Below are 21,917 nucleotides of genomic sequence, written 5' to 3' on the forward strand. Positions count from 1 at the left end.
ACCATATGTTCACATGATATTTTTCCTAATACTCCCTCTGTTCTTAAATATAAGTTTTTTTAAATATTTCAATATGAACTACATACAAATGTATAGACGTATTTTAGTGTAGATTCACTTATTTTCCTGCGTATGTAGTCTCTATTGAAATCTCTTAAAAGACTTGTATTTAGGAACGGAGGGAGCATGTATTAGTGTTTTTTCTAATATGGATTAGGGAGACAAGAGTATGTCTTAGTGTTTTTTTCTAATATGGGTTAGGGAGACAAAACTATTTTTGAATATGGTCGGCCACTCCAGATATCTAGCGAACAGCCAACTTGGTCTTCCAAAATTGCTGACATATCCTTTCTTTGGCAGATCAAGAACCAAATTATTTTGGAACTGAAATTTCGGTTCAGTTATTAGTTTTAACTGAACAGAACTGAAGTACACTGACAACACAACAACAGTTTTAACTAAGCATCCCATCTCTTAGTCCACTTCCAATTGGGAGCAAACGGGGTCCACTGCCCTAGCAGGCAGCAACTCTCTTTAGTCTTTACATTGCAAGGTTAGGTACAAAATAAGCCTGAAACTTACAGTCGTGCATCACCATCCATGGATGGAACAGAGGGGAGTTTTGACGCGATTCGCATCAGCCTCGGTTCTGTACAGTCCTGGATCAAGTCGACTTGTCGATCCTCCCAATGGTGTTCTGTCTTGCGTTCCGCAGGATGGTTTTATCTGCGGTGATGAAGAAGCCAGCGATACAGGCTGTCCAATAAAAACAAGGATATTGTTTTAGTAAACTCCCAATTTTGTGTTGCATGAGCATGGCAAACAAGAATGATCATCTTTCTGAGCTACAGATGAAGCAATAGGCATGATCCTTGAACAAATGGCTATGATCGATCTGAAGTACGATAGCAACTTCTATTGTGTTGAAGCCCTGCCAGCAACTTGATACTAATCTCATCGGGATAGCCAAATCATTCAGTGCGAATAAACAGACATAATCGCATAAATCTAGCAAAACATGTGGAGTTTGCAATGATTCCAAATTTGCACCTTAAACGAAGGAATAATTAGTAGAAGCAAAAATCCAGTACCAGATATTGTTCAAGAACTCACTAGTCGAATTAAGATTTAAGCGGAGGCCCTTGTGTAAATTATTAACCTCTAGACAGAACAAAAAATGTTGCATCTACTGTCAATTCTAAGTAGGAAAAAATTGCACTGGATCTTGGTCCAGACTACAGCAATAGGCTGGGCATTCGGTTAGACTGAACGATCAGTGTGGTTCTTCAGTGGTGTCAGAGGCGTGGGTCTCATCTCTTAGTCCATCAGGGATAACTAGCAAATATGCCCGATGCAAAGGGATAAAAGATAACTCGGCACCCTCGTACTAAAAGAATATACTGCGTGCAAGGCACAAGAATTAGTCTCTGCAGGTGTGGCAGAGATAAAAGAACCTACAAGAGTTCTCGAGCGCAAACGTTCATTGATTTGCCTTCCAGCGAGATGTGCTCTCGCACCATCAGGTTGCCCTACGCGGAGTCAATGCATTTCTTAATATTTAGGCTTACATGGAAATTGTTGATGTGGTCACACCTAAGATCATGCTTTTTCCCTGCTAATCTCTCTCTCCATACAGATATGGCCATTGGCCAAAGTGTGTTTTCTCGGTCGGAAGTTCCAGTAACAGACCTATTTTTTCAGTCCCTCCAGAAAATGTTGTTACCGTTTGGAAAAAAATGGATGAAAAGAATAAAGATGGTTGCATTGATTTGATTATGTGAACGCAGAGAAGAGAATAATATATGTAGATACGATGCCAATTTAATGTACCGAGAACTAAAAACGCAATCAGGTCCAGGTCATGCTACTGTTCGTGTTGATCGATTACCACTCAGAAAATGGTGGCTGCCTTCCTCCGCAACCTTCTCCTGGCCTCGGCAGAGCGGCGCCTCTGCTTTACGCCAGCACATACATGCTACTCGCCACCTCCTTCCTCCTCCGCGCCAACGATGACACTTGCGTCATTGTGGATTGTTTCTATGGATCACCGTTGTGGGACCCCTGATCCTGTCTTTCGTGCACCAGTCTGGAGCTGGCCACTCTGCTCTGCTCCCTCGGCCTACGGTCATCAGGCAAAGAGTCTCACGCACTGCAGCTGCCCATTGGCGCGAAAGGCAGCGGGACCGTCAAGTTTTACAAGCTGGCGCACGCCCTGCTGATGGCCCACACGCCGCTCCTCGTTGACTAGGTGCAGCTGCTCAAGGTCTTTTGTGCCTTCGACCACGACAACAAAGGCTACATCTCCACCCGCCAAGCTCGCGTGCTCCATGGCGAGGCTGGGCCAGCCGCTCATGTTTGATGTTTGATCACGCTTGATGTTTGATGTGCTCAGGACCATGACACATATTGGGATAGGTTGGGGGACACCTTGGTGGCCAGCCGGACCCGGTGCGTCGTCAGCGGCAGTGACGGGCACAGCAGGTCTCGAGCTCACCGCCCCGCTTTGCTCCCTCAGCCTGCGGTCAACAACGAGTCTCGTGCGCTGCTGCTGGCCATCGATGACAACACCGAGAACTGCGACACCTTGATGCGGGACGCAGCCGCAGACTTCCTGCATGGGGAAAGCAGACGAGGAAGAAAGAATAGGGGTCATGTGTCAGCGAAGGCAGAGAGGAAGAGTCTGTCTCAGCTCGGAGTACTGTGTGACAACGGACGAAAAAAGAGGCGCGAGCGTCGAGCGGGTGCCCTCGTAACACGAGAACAACGGGGAGGCATAAGGCTGGCGGAAGTGGGGAAGCCAAGCTTCAATAGGAACTTGCAATTTCCTAAGGCTGGGAGCATCAGGCAGCTACCCTCGCCACGCGAGAACGACGGGGAGTCACGACACGAGAATGACAGGGAGTCGTGACGCATGGTTTCTCAGTGCAGTGGCGTGGGGCATTCGGACGAGACGAGCTAAGAAGACTCGGACTTATTTTTCACTTGCAGGTGGCATTGGGGTAAATTTTGGCAGCTCTAGGGGCAATTGCAATGACGTATGGAAAAACAGGACAAATCAATCATGCCTTTAATATTATTACGTGTGAGATTAGTAAGGATATCTTTTTGTTAGGGAAGTGACTTGGTTCAGCTAGAAAGATAAAGATATCGTCTCTGTTAGGGAACTCGAAATTCTATTCTTAGGCATCAATCGAGTCTTCCCTAAAGGGACACCATGTGCCACACAAGGATTCTGGAATAGATGAAAATGAAATAGTAAAGATCTAATCCCCGCCCCCAACCTTCTCTCTCTATCATCCCCGACACTATGGTCAGCCAACCTTCGCACCTCGGAGCCCCACTGTGTCATGTTCATCGGTCTTAGGACCAGTATCAATCCTAGCACGTGACTTGGTATCAGACATACCGGTCCTCGGCGCATCCCACCATCGACCTCCAAGGCCTCCCTTCCATAGATTGTCAAGCTCCTAGACAAGAAGCTTTCTGTGCAGAAGAAGGAATTTGAGACAGATATTGAAGAACCCAAGGAGCAAGCAGCAGCCAACAGGTTGTCATTGTATGCCTGGAGAAGGGCAGCCCTAGTCAGACCTTCAACAAGGACAAGCACAACCGCCACTGCAGTCCCTCCTCTGATCTAGAGGACCACGCCTACGCCTACGCCTACGAAAGCAGGAAAATCGGCACCTAATACAAACCAATGAGTGCGACCTACAACAGCAGCGGAGGAACCTCCAGCAGTAGAGATGGAGTGCCCTCCAGAGGCAGCCATGCCACCAATCGGAAGGGCGGCAACGCGCACAACAGCAGTGGTAGCAGAGTTCTCTCCAGTTGGGGTAGTGGCTGCACAAGCATCAGTAGATTGCTCGCTCCCCAGTAGCAACGACCACTCATCTTCCCAAGCCACCAGCAACACCTTTGTTTCCAAGGGGACCCTGCAGATAGATTCCTCAAGAGATTGCAGTCACGCGTGGAAGTGGCATGTCCTGTCCATCATCTCACTAAAAGTGGCACTGTTGCGCCGAGGACGACATTGAGGAGCGGTCAGTGACCACGACAAGATGTCACTTTGTCCACTCCCGCGCTTACGGTTGTTATTACTCCTAGACGACTCGGCTGCCCTTGGCCTTGGGGGACTCAAATTGGTCCTTGCTCTTGCCCTTGCCGTACTTCATCTTGTTGCGGACAACTTCTTCGCCGGTAGCGTAGCTGTTGGCGATGTAGAAGAGCTCACGAGTTGTCCAGGGAGCCTTACATGCCATCTTGTGATTGAGTTCCTGCTCTTGAGGCCAGCGAAGAATGCGGCATGACATCACCGTCCCGGACATTCCTCAAGGAGTTCTTCACCTTGGATAAGCTTGGATGTATTCCTGAGGATCAGTTAGGTCTAATAATTCCTACGCTTGTTGTAGGTACCTTGGAAGTTGCTGACGACGAAGGTCTCGAGGTCTATCCAGTCCTTGATGTTGTCCTGAGGCATAATGGTGAGCCAGGCTAGAGCCGAGTCCACCCAAGTTCAAGGACAGGTGTCGGATCACGACGTAGCCGTTGCCGCCAGAGGGCACGCACGCACACCATATGATAATCAACCAATCGGATATACGGCAGCGCCTCACCTGTGCACTTGTCGATGTTGTTGACTCGAAAATGTGGTCGGGGCATGTCGTGCGTACGACCATCAATGGGATCATGGTGATCCCTTTGCGGTTCGAGCACAAAGAGCAGAATTAGCAGAAACGCACAAAGTTTACCCAGGTTCGGGCCGCTGTGAAGCGTAAAACCCTACTCCTACTTTGTATATTGGATGTGTATATGTCCAGTTAGAAGGAGAGCACGTCCGGCAAGGTGCTCAGAAAATGCTGCTACGCGTGCAAATGGACAGGGTTTCGACCTTTGTCAAGGTAGCCCTGGGCCTCCTTTTATAGGACTATAAGGGGTCACCATAGTGGCAAAATGGTAAATAAACATTGTAAATAGTGGCTATGGTGCCAAATACCTAACTCTGACGGGTTAGAACAAACGCATTAAATGCACCGTGAGGTGTCTTGTGGATGGAGCTCCCCGGCAAGGTTGGTCTCTCCTTCTGTGTCGTTCGCCCATCTACCTTCTATTGCCTTGACACATCATTTGGACGGGTGTCACTAAAGTTGTATCTTCAGAGGCGAGCTGCCACGTGCCCAGACAAAGCTCATCTAACTACCTGCCCACTCAACACCTAATCGACAAGTGACAGCCTGATCGATGAGGTGGAGCGGTGGCAAGGTAGTGGGATTCTTGCCGGGCTCGGAGCTTTGTCGGTTTCTCCCCGGCAAGGATCTTGCGGGGTCCTCTAGCCGTATCTTCAATATTTCTGATCTCTAGCTCGGTGATCTCCTTTGTATGCTTGTAATCTGATCTTGAGTTTTAGCTTTAGTTATCCTCCGGCAAGCCTTGCCATCGGGAAGGCTACTACTGCCTATGCATGAGTCCGGGGTATTAAAACCCCAATTCTTAATACACCGACAAGAGCCCCCGGGCCAGGGCCACACACGCATGCGAGGCGTCGTTGGGCTAGGCCCAAACAATGCACAGGCACGCGTGCAGAGAATAACTCCCAAACAATGCACAGGCACGCGTGCAGAGAATAACTGCTACAATCTATCATAATCTTTTTTACTGCGCCTCCCACAACGCACATTAAATGCAGAACGTGGGAGAGGTGGATGAAAACGGCTGCTGCGGTAATGTGCCTGCAAAAGCACATCCACGTCGGATCGTAAAGAGCCAGCCCCGCTTCTTCCCCGTAAAAAGGAATCCGCAGGGGCTCCTCATTTACCTTCCCTCTTTCCAATCTAGCAGTTGCCATCGTCTTCTTCCTTACGCCCTCAGAACAAAGCACTCTGCATCCATCCACTGCTCCACACTCCCACTCCTCCTCAATCCTTACTTCCAGAACAGCCATGGCACTGAAAGCAAGCAAGGACAAGGTGGAGAAGATCCTCAGTACGGACGCGGAGGCATGGCGGAAGCAGCACGTCGTCTTCGACCTAGTTCTGGACAAGAGTGATCTTGTTGAACGGTACGCCTACATGTGGGGGAGAGAGATGAGAGCTCACTCCGCCCCGCATGTTCTTCCTGGCTCCACCAAGAGGAACACGATCAAATATTGCTTCTTTGTTGCTTATTTCTACTATGGGCTCTGTCCCCCTTTTTCTGATTTCTTCAATGACATCATGCATACATATCGAATCTGGAGATGCCCTTTCTGGCTCCATCACTTGGATTCCTAGGCCTGGGACCAAGGATATATATCTTGAAGGAGCAGGACATAAGAAATGGGAAGAATGGCGGGGTGAGTGGTGCTGGATCAAGGACGATGATTTCCCCCATTTTTGTTTGCCCCGGCAGACCAAACCAGTTCGCGGCAAAGATTGGAGCGGCCATGACAAGGATGACCAGAAGCTCGCGATCGCCATCACCAAGATCCACCGTCTCAGTTTTGCCAAGCTAGCCATTGAAGCAGTTGTGCAGACTTCCTTCGCCGCCGAATCGCCCCCCTGCAGAACAAGAAACAGCCGGCTTGGGAATACAAGAATGTTGCGGATGTCATGAGGCTACACCCCGGATTGAACAACAATTTGACGGTCGTGCAGCACAATGCTCAATGCCACACGCTGTTTAGGTCAGACGGCAAGACCAAATTGCCGGCAAGCGTCGTCCTCATGTGCAACAACTCGGCCTTGACCGCAATCATTGCGATGATGCCATAGTGCAATGCACATGGAGTTGGAGACTGGGCGAAGCCGCCCAAAGAGGGCGTGCAGGAATTCTTTGATACCCTTTTGGAGAGAGTTGTCAGAGAAGAAACAGATCTCATCCGCGACACCCCCGACGAGGAGGTCGCCTATATTGTGAGCAGAGCAGAGAAAGCTCAGCTTGCTGCGGCGGCCGGTGTCTCTAGTCATTTGGCAGCCGAAACTGGCGAAGAAGAAGTATGGATGCCTGAAGATCTTGCTGACAAAGATGTGGTTGCCGATGAGCAGGCGATGAAGTTGTCAGGAGTTCCACTGGCAAGGGGACAACCGAAGAGCAAGAACACGAAGAGCCCCTATTCCGCCAAGGAAGCAACGCATCCTCCACAAGACTGCTTCTAATGACCCAGTACGTCCATCATCTTCAGGTGGTAAAACTACCGACAAGGGACCAGCCGGCAAGACTTCGCGGCGGCAGGGAGCTCAATAGCAACCTGCGCGGCGCACAAGACAGACCGCCGCGTCAACAGCTGGAGCATCAAGGTCGTCGAGGATTCTGACACCAAGGCCATTGAAGAAGCCATCCAGCCCATCGTTGACAAGGTAAGCCAGGTGAAGAGGGTTGAAGGCCAGTGTAGGGACTAGTCGCCACGCCTCGTCTTGTCTTGCCGCCAACAGTCCATGTAAAAGACAATATTTCTCTTAAGTTAGAACCGCAGCAAGTTATCTGATGTAATATAAACTATCTGTGTTTGATGAATATGTGTTGTTTCCCCTTGTTCGATTCCGTTTTTGCATGGTATGTTTCCTACACTTTTTGGAAACTTGTCGGTGCGCACACTTGACGCGAGCGCTTGAGGAACGGATCCTTTGCAGCTTGCTGGAAATGTCGCCGTCGGCAAGGTCTCTTGGGGGTCTCAGCGCAACTGCTTATATTGTTGAGCGGACTCGAAACAAAATAAGAGCGCAGCTAATCGCGACAAGGTTCCCTCGGGTGCACGTTTTCCATACAAAAGCCAAAAACGTTCAAGAAAGCTAGCTCTATAATAAAGAAAATTGTTTGTAAGTTTTTCAACTTAGCTTCTCCCTTTGTTGTTGTGGAATAATAAGCTGAACGTCACTTGTTGGTGTCCATACTATCACTCCCCCCGGCAAACATGCACGTGAGGGAACCTTCTGTCCTTTTGAGAAAAAGAAAGAAGAGAAAATAACGATATGGAACCTTGACGGTTCGTTAATTATCCATACAAGGCAAGCATATCACAACATCACGGAGAAACACATATCTTTTCCCTAATAATAAAGCACGGATTGACTGCGTCGGGTTCACCATCGCGGCTGTTTTGCAGAAAAATCCCTGTGATTTCTTTTATTCAACCCGCAGTCACGTCCCTAAGTGAAAAGCGGTTCGCCATTGGAAAAAAAAAGATCACCTGCCTCCCTTCGTACCCCATACCTCCAGCGCTACGGCTCGCTTCACGCTGGCGGCAAACCACCCCGCCGTCCACCTCGCCTTGCCACGCGCCGGTGGTGGCTGGTCGACCTCCACTGCCCCCCGCGCACCTTCTAGCACCACCAACCCCCCCCCCCCCCCGCGCGCCTTCTAGCACCACCAACCCTGCTGCTCCCTCCCCTCTCCCATCCCGATTTTGACGCCTAACCCACCCCTCCCTCTCCTTTATGAGCACAGCCTGCTCCGTCGGCAGATCCTTCTGGTCGGATCTGACCGGATCGAGGCAGGGAGACCCATGCTCCCCTCATCTGGTGGGATCCCCTCCTTCGGTAGGATCTCCTCATCTGGTGAGATCCCCTCCCCATGGCTCCAACCATTAGGCAAGCACCCATAATAATTTTTTTACTGAGTAATTAATGTATTGAATGCAAGATTGCATTCTTGCAGGGACAGAGAATGGAACACCACCTTCAGTTTCTTATCTGATCCCACCTTCTGGACTCCATGAATGAAGTAAGATAATAATCCATTGGTCAATTACATTGCCTCTTTTGTTTTGCTTTGTTTGTCCCGCTTAATTCCTCATGCATTAAACATAATGTTTTTTAGTGGGCATCAGACTTGGTTCAGATGGCTTTTGTTGTGAAAGAAAAGTTATCTTTCTGAAGACTGTACTAATCCTACATCACATACTTGATTTTTTTTTTGCATAATTTTTTAGGCCTGGTGAGTATCAACTGGCATGGGAAATTAAAGAATTGCATGAGAAGAGTGAGGACGACCAGCAGGTTGGGCTCTCTAAGGAATGCTCATACGAGCTCGCTATGGTGAGGATGGCTTAATGAATGGACATGTCAATCATGCTTAGCCAATTGGGCAGTCAGAAGTTGGAATCGAACCCGAAATTGTGGAGTCCATGCTGACAGCCCTACCAGCTGGGAGGTAGGAACAACCTTTTTCCCCTTCTTTTACAAATCAAATATTTTGATATGCAAGATTGAATATTAAGGCACTATTTTAAATCTATTTATTGAGGCAAGGACATGGAAATAACTATTTTTTTCTCACGTTCCAATGCACGGGCCGAAGGTTATGCGTGTGCAAACCCGTACATATATATCAACATTTTCGCGTGTGTGTTGGAGCTTTGTCTGTTCGTATACAATGATTAGCGCATGGGTTCTGTTGAGCCAGGATGCTTCCTGATCGGTAGGGGGTTCCCTGAAAGAGCTGGTGTGGATTGATAGCCTTTGGGTTTTTGCATGGAGTGGCCGCGATATTTATTGGGACTAGAATGAATCTGAATTATGCATAGCGATTGGCCATCTACTTAGTTATTGTAGGTGTTCTGTTTCAGATAAATATAGATATCTTTGAATCCACGAGAAACTTGCAGTATAATTCTTTAGTTCACATCCTTCTGCTTGTGCAGATCCTAAATGCATTTTTAAATGTACCATGTGATTCATTTTTCATTCTTGCTACCCTCTAGAGAAATTATTTGCTCTACCTAAAGTAGGGCTCCTGTGTTGGTATTCATGGCCGATTTGTCTAATTTATGATTAGTAAATTGTTTGGTCTAATTTACTACCTGCTTAGTCTTGGGAATGTGGATGGCTTCGATTTGTTTTGTGCTTATTCTGCTTATTGTTTGCAAGCGTAGTGTTTCTTGCACAAGCATGATGATGAGAGAATAAATCGTAGTTCTCTGAATGCATCCTTTTGCCATTAGGTGAAGTATTAGGAAAAGATCCTTTGTGCAGAGTTGAATTGTTTACATGGAAACAACCATTCGGGAATACATAGTGTTTTTTATTAGTAGAAGCAAGATATAAGCAAGATACAGGGAAATATTGGGCCTAAGAACTTCTTTTTCGGTTTGTTTACTTCTGCGGCGTGGTTGGCCCCTTAATTAGTAGGTATATATAAGCACTACTTCATATATTCGGACCCCCTATTAATAGTTTATTGCAAGATTTCTAATATTTAAGGAGGGATCCAGTCTTAATAGGTGTCTGTATGGCACTTTTGAGGACTTAATAATCGAATTTTTTCGTTGCAATTTCACACTTTCAGGAGTCTGATGGGCAGGTTATTTAGGTGTAGGGAGTAGCCTGCTGATGGTGGCCCTCACGTCCAGCTCAAATAATAGAGGGCGTGGACCTGTTGGGGGAAGCACATACACCTTGGTTTTAGTGAGCAGGTAAATTAATAATCCACATTGTTTACTCTATGATTTTGCTTTGATGTTGTTGCTATGATCCAGAACACTGATAAATACTTCTCTCCATTTCACAATGATACGCCTGTTAATGTACTATTGTGTATGCTCTTACTATTCTACACAATTTGGATTATATCATGTCATCGTTGTTGACATATATTGGATTCTTCTGGTTGTTAATAGGTAGGAACCTCCTCTTATTTCGACAGAATCAGGAACCCCTTCTTTCAGATTCAGTTGATCATCATGTTTGTCGTTCAATAAGTAGAGGCTCACTGTCTGTGTGTGCGCAGGTTTCCGAAGAAAGAAACACTCAATGCCATTTGGTTGTTTTCAATGTGCCAATCTCTACATTCATAGTACATCATTGAGTTTTACCTTCAACTAGACTCTTTCTGCGTTGGTGATTATTTATTTATTCCTTTACAGTTTAGATTAGCTCTCTAACCATTTTGCAGCCTCCTTTTTCTGCACTTATTCAACTACTTATTTATGTACTCATATCTCGCCAATGGTGTACTTATTGTTGTGTGTAATTTAATGTGAGGCACTGCACTCATCCGTGCCGGCATTATTGAAATGAAGGGCAACATGATGGAAGGCTGGAGCTGCGATTAGATTTCTCCAAGATATGACAGTGTTTGTAGTCATGGTTCTGGTAACTGTCTTCGATCTCCATGTGCTAACTGTTTGTGAAGACGGAAATGCGAGTAATGTTCTTCTTAGTGATGCTCTTTCCCTTTTGATTCGTACACTGCTAAACTGACCACTGATCTCTAACCACTTTGATTCGTAGATTGCTGAATTACCCACATGAACTCTTGTTGCCACACTTCGTAAACTGCTGAATTTCCCATTATGTCGCTTGCACCTGTGCCATATGGGGAGTGTCTATTGTGTTTTTAACCCGTCAGCTAAGTAGATATTATGTTATCACTGGCTTGATTTTAGTCCACAACCACATCTGTTGTATCGATCTGTCCTTGGAATTTTATTTTCTCCCTGTTTAGTTGGGAGATTTTTATGTGTTTTCTATTTAGCCTGCTAAGTAAGTATTATGGGTAAAAGCATGATGGTATTTTGTGGTATATTCACTCCATCCTTTCTCAGTGTCGTGGCCAATTACTACACAGTAGCCATTTGCTTGCATATCTGTACTGGAAAGTCTGGAACATATTTAAATTCATTTATTACTAATTAATTGCCTATGTTTCCCATCGACTATACGGTAAGTTACCAAGTACATTTTTATGGTTAATTATTGTTTCATAATTCTCCTTGCAGCTTCATTGTATCGGCAAACTCCCCTAATCTCATTTGGTGAAAATTCTTAACCTTGGTTTTCTCACTGAAAGTTCCTGATACTGTACGAAGTTATCAACATTTGGTTTGCTCGTGTCTCGTGGAATAAGAAGTTTTAGTGCTGTGTATGGAAGAACAAGCGGCGCGCTCGCTTGGACCTTTGACAATGCCATTATCATTTCTTACGCAAATGTTTTTTGCTCTTCCTGAGAGTGTGGTGCTTAAGACATGATCTATACATGTCAAAATGATGCTTTATTGTTCTCTGAATCTGTTTATATCTGTTTCGTGACCTGAAGTAGTATATTGAGTTGTAAATAGCCACAGTAAGGGAATAATTTCAGGTCAAAACTTTTCTTTGTAATGGTCGTAATCTAGCTGTGCAACCAACGTTTCTAAAGTAATGACCCTTTGTTCAAAGAAGCACATTGTTTACACATGGTAAGTGTACTTTATTCTTTAGCAAAAATTGTTATTGAAGGCCAGGCTTGATCGTATTCCTTTTGCTTTGTTGTTTCACTCGAGTGTTTCCTTTCGCTATCGTATTGGAAATGAGAGTTGTCAGGAAAACAAATAAGAATTCATTTCACCATCGAATGAGGGATGAGACTAACTAGAGACATTATTAATTGTATTTTTAATTGACATTACTAATTATTATGTGTTTAAAAAGGTTGGAACGAGAAAGAGGATGGTGATGGTCTAAACCCGCGTGCACTCAACAATCGTCTCTTCTAAACGTCTCTTCTAAATCCTGTGCAGATTAACAAACGTCTCTTCTAATCCTGTATCAGTGTTGTCTTGTCCTTGGTTTTGACCACTATGTCATCCATATATGCTTCCACATTTCTGTGCAACTGAGGTTCAAAACCAATCTGGACTGCTCTTGCAAATGTTGAACCAGTACTTTTCAATCCGAAAGGCATATGTATGAAGCAGTACATGCCACATGGAGTAATAAATGCGGTCTTCTCTTCATCTTCTTTTGACATGAAAATCTGGTGATACCCGGAGTAGGCATCAAGAAGAAACGACAGCAAGTCACATCCAGCAATGGAGTCAACAATTTGGTCGATGCGCGGCAAGGGAAATGGGTTTTTGCGGCAAGCTTTATTTACATCTGTTTAGTCAATGCAAAGACGCCACTTGCCATTCGCCTTGCGCACAACAAATGAATTGGCCAACCACGTAGGATGGAGTACACCTCTGACCAAACTTGCCGCTTCCAACTTCTTTATTTCTTCGGCAATAAACCGTTCCCGTTCCAAAGCTTGCTTCCGCACCTTCTGCTTGACGGGCCGCGCGTGAGGGAAGACGGCAAGGTGGTGCTCAATTACCTCCCTGGGAACATCGGGGATGTCAGATGGTTGCCATGCAAACACATCGACATTTGCCCGCAGGAAGACAACGAGCGCGCTTTCCTATTTGTCCTCAAGGATGGAACTTATGGTGAAAGTTCCCCCCGTGTCGTCCTCCTTGCGGACACCTTCTTGGTCTCTGGTGGAGCAGCCTTGTTCTTCGACGGGAGCACAGCACTCCAAAGAGGCACGCTTGCCGGAGTCGGTAGTCTTGCCAGTCTTCCTCTTCTTCCCCGGGAGCTTAGTCGGCAGGAGCAAGTGCCTTGGCGGCAGATGCTGTAACTGCTTCCCGGTGAAGTTGTTCAGCGCAAACCAGCGCATCCTTGTCAAAATGGATGGTGATGACGCTCATCGGCCCTAGCATCTTCAACGTGTTGTATGCATAGTGGGATGCTGCCATGAATTTTGCCAAGGCCGAGCGGCCAAGGATCTCATTATATGGCAATGGAATCTTGACGACGTCGAAGACAATCATCTCTATCCTGTAGTTGAGTTCGCTGCCAAATGTCACCGACAGAGTTATCTTGCCCTTTGGCTGGCTCCTTCCTGGATCGATCCCTTGGAACGTGCCAGTCTTCTTCATCAGATCATCATCAGAAATCTGTAGCTTCTTGATCACATCAGGTGAAATCAAGTTGAGACCAGCCCCACCATCAACCAACATTTTTGTCACTTTGAGGTTGTGGATTGTTGGTGAAAAACAGCAAGCACCCGACCGCAATTGTGCAATCAGGGTGATCCTCAGCGTCAAAAATGATGGGCGTGTTGGACCATCTCAATGGCTTCTAGGCATCAACAGCTAGTTCTGCCGCATTGACTTCACGCGCCCACTTCTTGAGTTGGCAATGAGAGGAGTGCAAAGATGCACCTCTGTCAATGCACATTGCTTCTGTGGCTTTCTGGAACTCATGTTCACTGGACTCGTCTTCATCCTCTTCGTCCTCGTCATCATCATCCTCTTTCTTGTCTCGACCTCTAGCAAGCTTCACCCTCTACTGCTTGGTCTTGCCGCGGCGACCTCCTCGGCTACCACGTTTCTTGCCGGACCCACTTGCACCGTCAGCCTTCTCCTTATCTCTCTTCTCATACTCAGCCTTCTACTTCTCGGCAAGCTGCTCAACTTGCCGGCAGTCTTGAAGGTCATGGCTCTTGGTGCGGTGGATCTTGCAATACTGCTTGCCGGAGCCCCCGGTCTGGTCAGCAGCCGCCAAGGCTTGGCACGACGCGCACCCGGCAACCTCTTTGCCGAAGCTCTCAGCCTTAGCCTTCTGTCGGGGCCACTATTGTTGGATCCCTCTACGGCGAGCACAACTTTACCCTTGCGATTCCTGTTGCGCTTGCGTTGCGGTTCTTCTTCGGGGCGGTGGCAGCATCATCGTCTTTTGAATCAAACCCTGCGCCAACCTCCTCCCCAGGAAGTCTTCTTCCTTCCTCAGCCCGTGCACACTTGTCAGCCAGAGCATAGAGCTCAGCGACATCCCCCACCTTGTTCATGGCCATCTCTTCCTGCATCTTGCGGTTTCTCACATTCTGTCGGAACATGGCAATGATTGCTGCGGGGTGGACATCGGGAATGTTGCGTTGTACACGGCCGAATCTCTGTATGTACTTGTGGAGCGATCTCATCTTCTTTCTGCAGTATCAACTGCAGATCAGTTTCTTGGCCTGGAGCTTTGCGAAGCCCCGGCAGCTTGCACTGCAATGGTGTAAATGCTTAAAGCATCTCTAGCAGCCCCGCAAAAAGCCCCGACCCGCAAAATAACCGCCAAAATGCGGGTCGGCGCTGAAAATCCCGCCCGAACAGACCCCCCAAACGCGGCCGGCCCACAAAAAATTTTAAGGGGCGCGGCAAAATCTTAACCCCAACCGCGAATACGCAGGTTTCCGCCTCGCCCCTACGGTGCCCCGTATCACAGGAAAGCGGTTGGCGGGAGGGACATTTCAGCCCGCCCCCTTTCCCCACCCCTTTCCGCCGCCACCGATTCCGGCCAAATCTGTCGGCGGAATCACGCCGCGGGGGCGTCCCCCATCCTCGACCACCGATACGCTGCACCCCCCCCCCCCCCCGGGATCCGGCGAGACGAGCCCGCCCTTGGTCGTCGTCGTCGCCGGGGATCGACCGCCCTCGAGTCGCCCGAGATCGCCCGCCCCACTGGTGAGTGTTTGATTGTGCTTTGTGCCGAGCGCTATGCATAGTTGATTGACGCGGCGAGCGTTTTCGTTCATGTAGATGGAATTTAGCCCGTGCAAGAAGTTTTTGCTCAATGATTCGTCCGATTCGAACGACTCGGATGTTGAGACGCTGCTTGCAAACTATCGGCAACAGACGTTGGTGATGGTGCTTGCCGTGAAGGAGCACGAAGACGAGAACCGAAAGAGGCGACGAGGATCGACCGTCGGGCGTCTTTGCATTCCTCGAAATCGCCATCTCGAGAACGAGATGTTGATGCAAGACTACTTCGCGGAGAATCCAACATATCCACCACACCTCTTCCGGAGAAGGTACCGAATGCACCGATCTCTCTTTGTGAAAATTGTTCAAGCTTGCGAGGCAAATTGTCGATATTTTACTCAAAGAAGAAATGTCGCGGGCTTGAAGGGATTTAGTGCATATCAGAAAATCTTGGCAGCTATGCGGATGATTGCATATGACGTTCCGGCTGACTAGGCTGATGAGTACCTTCGCATTGGTGAAGATACCACAATTCAGTCAGTGCGTAGGTTTGCCAAAGTGATCATCCGTGTCTTTGGTCCTGAATATCTTCGGGCACCCAACGAGGATGACACAAAAAAAATTGATGGCATCTAACGAGAGGAGAGGTTGGCCTGGCATGCTAGGTAGCATTGATTGTATGCATTGGACTTGATTGCCCGAAGGCATGGCAGGGAATGTATTGTGGCAAGTCTCGTGATGCAACAATTGTGCTAGAGGCCGTAGCATCCGAGGATTTATGGATTTGGCATTGCTTTTTTGGCATGCCGGGCACTCTCAATGATATCAATGTGTTGCGACGGTCTCATTTGTTTGCTAGGCTTGCTAGTGGTGATGCTCCTGCTTGCAACTACTGGTAGGAACAGGATCCCTACCAGGGCGTGGTCTCAGGTTGTAGGGGTGGAAGGAGGGATGACGTGGAGGAAGGCGTTGTCGCCGGCGTTGGGGCGCCGTCATTGCGTGCGTGCGCGCGAGAGAGAGAGCAGGGCGGCGGTTAGGGTTAGGTCTCCCGGCTCCCTAAGGAAGCCGAGCAAATATGATTGCTTCTTGCTTAATCCCAAAACGGGTCCTTACACGAGTTTATATAATCCTCCTAATAAGATAATTGGGCTAAGCCCCTAATAACGATAAGATAAACTAGGCCACAACTGACTGGGCTATGCCCCTAATATGCCGGTCATAACATCTCTCCCCGCCTGCACAAACAGCTCGTCCTCGAACTGGAAGGCGGGGAAGATCAACGATCGCCAATCACCTCTGCGTCAACTGGGGCGGGCTGGTCGCCGAGCCCGACGGCGGCGGGGTCCTCCTCAATGTAGTCTGCAGCCTCCAGGTAGAAGAGTCGTGGGCAGACGTGGCCTGATATGTAGGGCTTGTCGCAGTTGAAGCACAACCCTTGGCGGCAACGCTCGAATTGCTCAGCCGGGGTGAGCCGGCGGAACGGGCGTGCCGCAGCCGCGGCGAGGGGCACCGCGGAAGCCTAGGCAGGCCAACCCTGCGCGGAAACTTCCGACCAGGGTGGCGGCCCAGCGGCCCGGGGCGGTGGCGCCTGCTGGATGGCTGCCGCGCGACACTCGAACGCACGGGCGTAGTACATGGCCGTCTGGAGGCCCTGTGGCCCGCGCATCTCCACGTCCACGCGAATGTGGTCCGGTAGGCCGCCGACGAAGAGCTCAGCCCGCTGACAAAGCTCACCTAACTACCTGCCCACTCGACACCTAATCGACAAGTGACAACCTGATCGAGGTGGGGCAGTGGCAAGGTGATGATATTCTTGCCAAGCTCGGAGCTTGCCAGGCTTGAATCTTGATGGGTTCTCCCCAGCAAGGATCTTTCCGGGTCCTCGAGCCATATCTTCAATATTTCTAATCTCTAGCTCGGAGATCTCCTTTGTATGCTTGTAATCTGATCTTGAGTTTTAGCTTTAGTTATCCTCCGGCAAGCCTTGTCGTCGGGACTCGGGAAGGCTATTACTGCATGTGCATAAGTCTGGGGTATCAAAGACCCAATTCTTAATACACCGACAAGTACTGCAGCATGGATACAGGAGCCAAACATCTTCGACCCAACGTATGTCGTGCCAGGAGGACTCAGGGAACGATGGGGCTTGTTGATGCGACAGTCGTTGTTGTCGGCGATGGCGGTGAGGTTGTCTCCCTCCAGGTTGTGACAGACTTGGCATCTTGTCTCGAGAGTCTTGCACATCATGGTCCAGGTTGATTCACAAATGGGTGGCCAACCAGTTCTGAATAATCAAAGATGATGGAAAGGAGCTGCTTTTGGGGCAGTTCTAGGGGCGATGGCTGTAGCAGCTGAGGGGATTAGGTAGGGGAATTTGATGGTATCACCGAGTATGGCTGGGAATGATAGACCAAGGTTCAAGGCCAAGGCCAAGTGGACCAATGACAATATATGTCGTGCAAAAGCCATTGAAGCCAAGGTGGGTTCACTCCTACTTGAGCTCCCTATGCATTTGGATGAGGCATGGCTACTACCTCAAGAGTGGAACCTTGTGTTTGATTAGGCATGACGATGACCACCACGGAGAAGTGACAAAGGATTGCAAAGTCCATGAGGAGGAGCAAAGAGAAGAAGCTGGAGCCCAAAGATCCAAAACTGGAAAAGCCTCTGGACACCCCGAGGCCCTGGCCACCAGGAGAAATTCTCTAGATACCTCGGGTCCCGGCCTCCAAACCACCAGGTCCACGACCCCCTGCCGACCAACTTTCTAGATACTAGGTCTACAGGTTCCATAACCCCCAGGTCCCTGTGTCCATAGTGTACCCTGTGGCCCTGGTCTTGTCGGTGTGCAAATGATGGGAAATGTTCCTTGTACCCCTCCCTTCTCTCTTCCCTATTACCTATATATTGTGTACCTCCTTTTTCTAGGGTTAGCTAAGCATAGAGTAAAACTTGAGGGAGCTTTGCTCAATCTATATCCTCTTAGTAGGATCAAGGCTTCCTCATTGGGGAAGAATCCTATGGATTTCAAAACCTCAACATCTTAGAAGTTGGAAGAACTATCTCAAGACCTCCAACTCTGCTAGAGATTTGGAGAAGAACTATCCTTGTTGTTCTTGGATCTAAGATGCATCTCTTAGATTGACTTGCGTTTTGAGGAGTAATTGGAGTGGATCTTGTCCTTTGAATGATTTTCATCTTGGTTTCCCTTTTTCGCCCTTGATTCTTGTGTTGCTTCTCAAATCGACCTCCAATTCGTGAAGATCGAGCCACCCTAGCGGCTTGCCCGATATCAGGGCAGCTGCATCGTTCTGTACCAAGGAGAGAGAGTAGTGTACAGGAGAGAGACAGAGAAGATGGCAAGCTTAGAATGGGCTTGACCAGGCCTAGTACCACTAATGTGCAATTGACGATCGCTCTCCTAAGATTCCAACTCCCAATACATGTAAATTAAAAAAATTCTTGCCTTGGTTGAATTGGTATTGCAACCTAGTTCAATACCTGGGGTAGAATATCTACATTAAAACAAAGCCTAACTAATTTTGGTTCACCAAAAGTGATGACCAAATCAGGTAACGAGATGTTCGGTTTTGGTCATGGTTCTTTGGTTTGGGACTCCGATTCTCGGTTAATATGCCCACTATATAAGGTGATATGCTCAGAAAATGCATACAATTATTTCACCCATCTTACTCCTCACTGGTCAGCACAAGATAATGACAGTAGCCAACGGAATTTTCTTTACAAAAGTAAAAGCTTCACAAATTAAAGAGTTAAATCCAATATCTCACCTTTTGTTAGTACTAGTAAATGTGTAGCAATGCACGTTGATATTAGCCTGTATATTTATTACATGGGGATATTAGATAGGATATTATTTGCGCGTCAATTATGTGATTAGCGCTGATGTTTATATTTGGTATGATATTGGTTGCATGTTAAAAATGTTGAGCGCTCACCATTGAAGCAATCTAGATCGTTGGATTGACCTGATTTGATGGCCGAGATTAGTTGGATCTGCCCCTTGGGTCTTTTTATATTGGTATAAATATAGATATGCGTGTGTAAAAGAGTCAACCATGAAAGAATTGCAGAATGTTTTTTGCTGGATGTGAATGTTATGTTTTACATCAACATGATGAGCCACTCTAACAGGATATGTAAAGTTAATCCAATCTAGAGTAGATAATTATACACACACACACACAGGAAACAGCAGTAAAATGATAAACTGGAAACATAATCTGCACCCCGAAGCTGCCAAAGTGCATGAGATTGGTCAAAAAAATGAACAAAGAAAAGTGTATGTCAATCATAGAGAACCGGTGCATTGAAAATTATTGAAGACTAGCATTGTTTGTGAAAACAGGGCCAGGTGGCATAAGAAGATATATGGCCATGCACATAACTGAATAAGGGGACAATATGATATTGTTGTATGCAAAATAAGGTCTATATGATGTTGCCAGTGCATGAAAGTAGACTACAGCCAGAACTACACTAGCTCGGCAAAGACAGTTTTGAGTAGCATAGTACCTGCCGATATGATGAGTGCTTGTGCGGTGTAGTTCAGATTATGCTTAGCCCAAGGAAGGACACGGCAAGCAACCAACTGCACAAAATTAAATTTAACAGAGGTCAGAATATATGCAAGTATGCACACAAGAATTCAGCACACAAATACGCACCGTGGGAACCGCAACCACAGTACCAGCAATGGCGGCGTTCTTCCCTCCCAACAAGACAGCCTCTGCAACAAGATAACGCATCAGGGAATCCAGGAATCATCTTCCGCTTCCCACACTGAGAGCAGAAATCACGCATCAGGGAATCCAGGCAGACACGAGACCCCATGTCCACCTACCATAGCGCAAGAACAAGAATCTATCCATCCGGTTGGACCAAACAACCGCGTTCCGCCTTGGTTTCCCGATGGATCTGCGATGGTGTGGCCCGGTGGTGGAACTGAGAGAGGAAGAGCGAGAGGGTCTTTGGGGTACCTCGGACGGCAGCGCTGGATTCCTCCTCCTTGGGGGATCGGACTAAGAAATTCCTGGCGGCCATGGCTCCTCGCTCCGTTCTGTTTCTTCTCCCTGGCGGCTCCTTTCCCCTATAGCTCTCTTCCGATTGAAGGAAACGGTGGGTGACCCGAGTTGCCTTGTTTCCGCTGTTGGTGCGGCCCCACTTTGAGACCTGTAAAGGCATCTCCAGCCGTTGGCCCTCAGGGACGTGTAAAAGCGTCGTCTAGGGTGAGCCGGTGCAAAAAATAACTTTAGAGGCAAGTCAGTCACACCTAGGGCCGCCCCCAGGCGTGTATTAAAATAAAAAAAAAGCCGTTCGATGAAGTTATGATAAAAACTAGTTAAATTTCGGTCAAACATAGCAAATTTCAGTGAAATTCACGCATTTTCATTACATTAACCTAATCTAAAAAAGAAAGGGGCTGAAGTTGTTGGGGAACGTACCAGAAATTCAAAATTTTCCTACGTGTCACCAAGATCTATCTATGGAGAAACCAGCAACGAGGGGAGGGAGAGTGCATCTACATACCCTTGTAGATCGCTAAGCGGAAGCGTTCAAGAGAACGGGGTTGATGGAGTCGTACTCGTCGTGATCCAAATCACCGATGATCCTAGTGCCGAACGGACGGCACCTCCGCGTTCAACACACGTACAGCCCGACGATGTCTCCCACGCCTTGATCCAGCAAGGAGAGGAGAGGTTGAGGAAGACTCCATCCAGCAGCAGCACAACGTCGTGGTGATGGTGGAGGAGTGTGGCAATCCTGCAGGGCTTCGCCAAGCACCACGGGATATGAGGAGAAAGAGAGGGAGGGCTGCACCAACGAGAGAGATCAAATCGCGCGTATTGGGCAGCCCCTAGGCCTCATATATATAGGGAAAGGGGAGGAGGGTGCGCCCCCTCTAGGGTTCCCACCCCTAGAGGGGCGGCAGCCCTAGATGGGTCTTGGGGTGGCGGCCAAGAGAGGGAGAGGGAGAGGGAGGCGCACCAGGATGGGCCCTAAGGCCCATACCCCCTTAGGGTTTGCCCCCTTTCCACCTCTTAGGCGCCTTGGGCCCTCGTGGGGGGGGCACCAACCCACTTGGGACTGGTCCCCTCCCACACTTAGCCCACGCAAGCTTCCGGGGTTGGTGGCCCCACTTGGTGGACCCCCGGGACCCTCCCGGTGGTCCCGGTACATTACCGATAAACCCCGAAACCTTTCCAGTGACCAAAACAGGACTTCCCATATATAAATCTTTACCTCCGGACCATTCTGGAACTCCTCGTGACGTCCGGGATCTCATCCGGGACTCCGAACAACATTCGGTAACCACATACAAACTTCCTTTATAACCCTAGCGTCATCGAACCTTAAGTGTGTAGACCCTATGGGTTCGGGAGACATGCAGACATGACCGAGATGACTCTCCGGTCAATAACCAACAGCGGGATCTGGATACCCATGTTGGCTCCCACATGTTCCACGATGATCTCATCGGATGAACCACGATGTCAAGGACTTAATCAATCCCGTATGCAATTCCCTTTGTCTAGCGGTACGATACTTGCCCGAGATTCGATCGTCGGTATCCCGATACCTTGTTCAATCTCGTTACCGGCAAGTCTCTTTACTCGTTCCGTAACACATCATCCCGTGATCAACTCCTTGGTCACAT

The 21,917-nt window shown here is 48.1% G+C and overlaps 1 protein-coding gene across 1 annotated transcript; it reads right to left on the minus strand.

The window, feature by feature from the left end:
• Positions 1-320: 320 nt before the first annotated feature.
• On the minus strand, positions 321-20,458 carry LOC125513358 (early nodulin-93). The gene is made up of 4 exons (XM_048678456.2): positions 20,239-20,458; positions 19,927-19,988; positions 19,775-19,850; positions 321-756 (listed from the first exon to the last, which is right to left on the minus strand). The coding sequence occupies exons 1-4, from the start codon at positions 20,441-20,443 to the stop codon at positions 665-667; spliced, it is 435 nt and encodes a 144-aa protein (XP_048534413.2). The 5' UTR covers positions 20,444-20,458; the 3' UTR covers positions 321-664.
• Between the last annotated feature and the right edge of the window lie 1,459 nt (positions 20,459-21,917).

The sequence above is a fragment of the Triticum urartu genome, chromosome 6A (genome assembly GCF_056163025.1).
Source record: "Triticum urartu cultivar PI428250 chromosome 6A, HENAU_Tu73, whole genome shotgun sequence".
In the NCBI taxonomy this organism is placed as follows: Eukaryota; Viridiplantae; Streptophyta; class Magnoliopsida; order Poales; family Poaceae; genus Triticum; species Triticum urartu.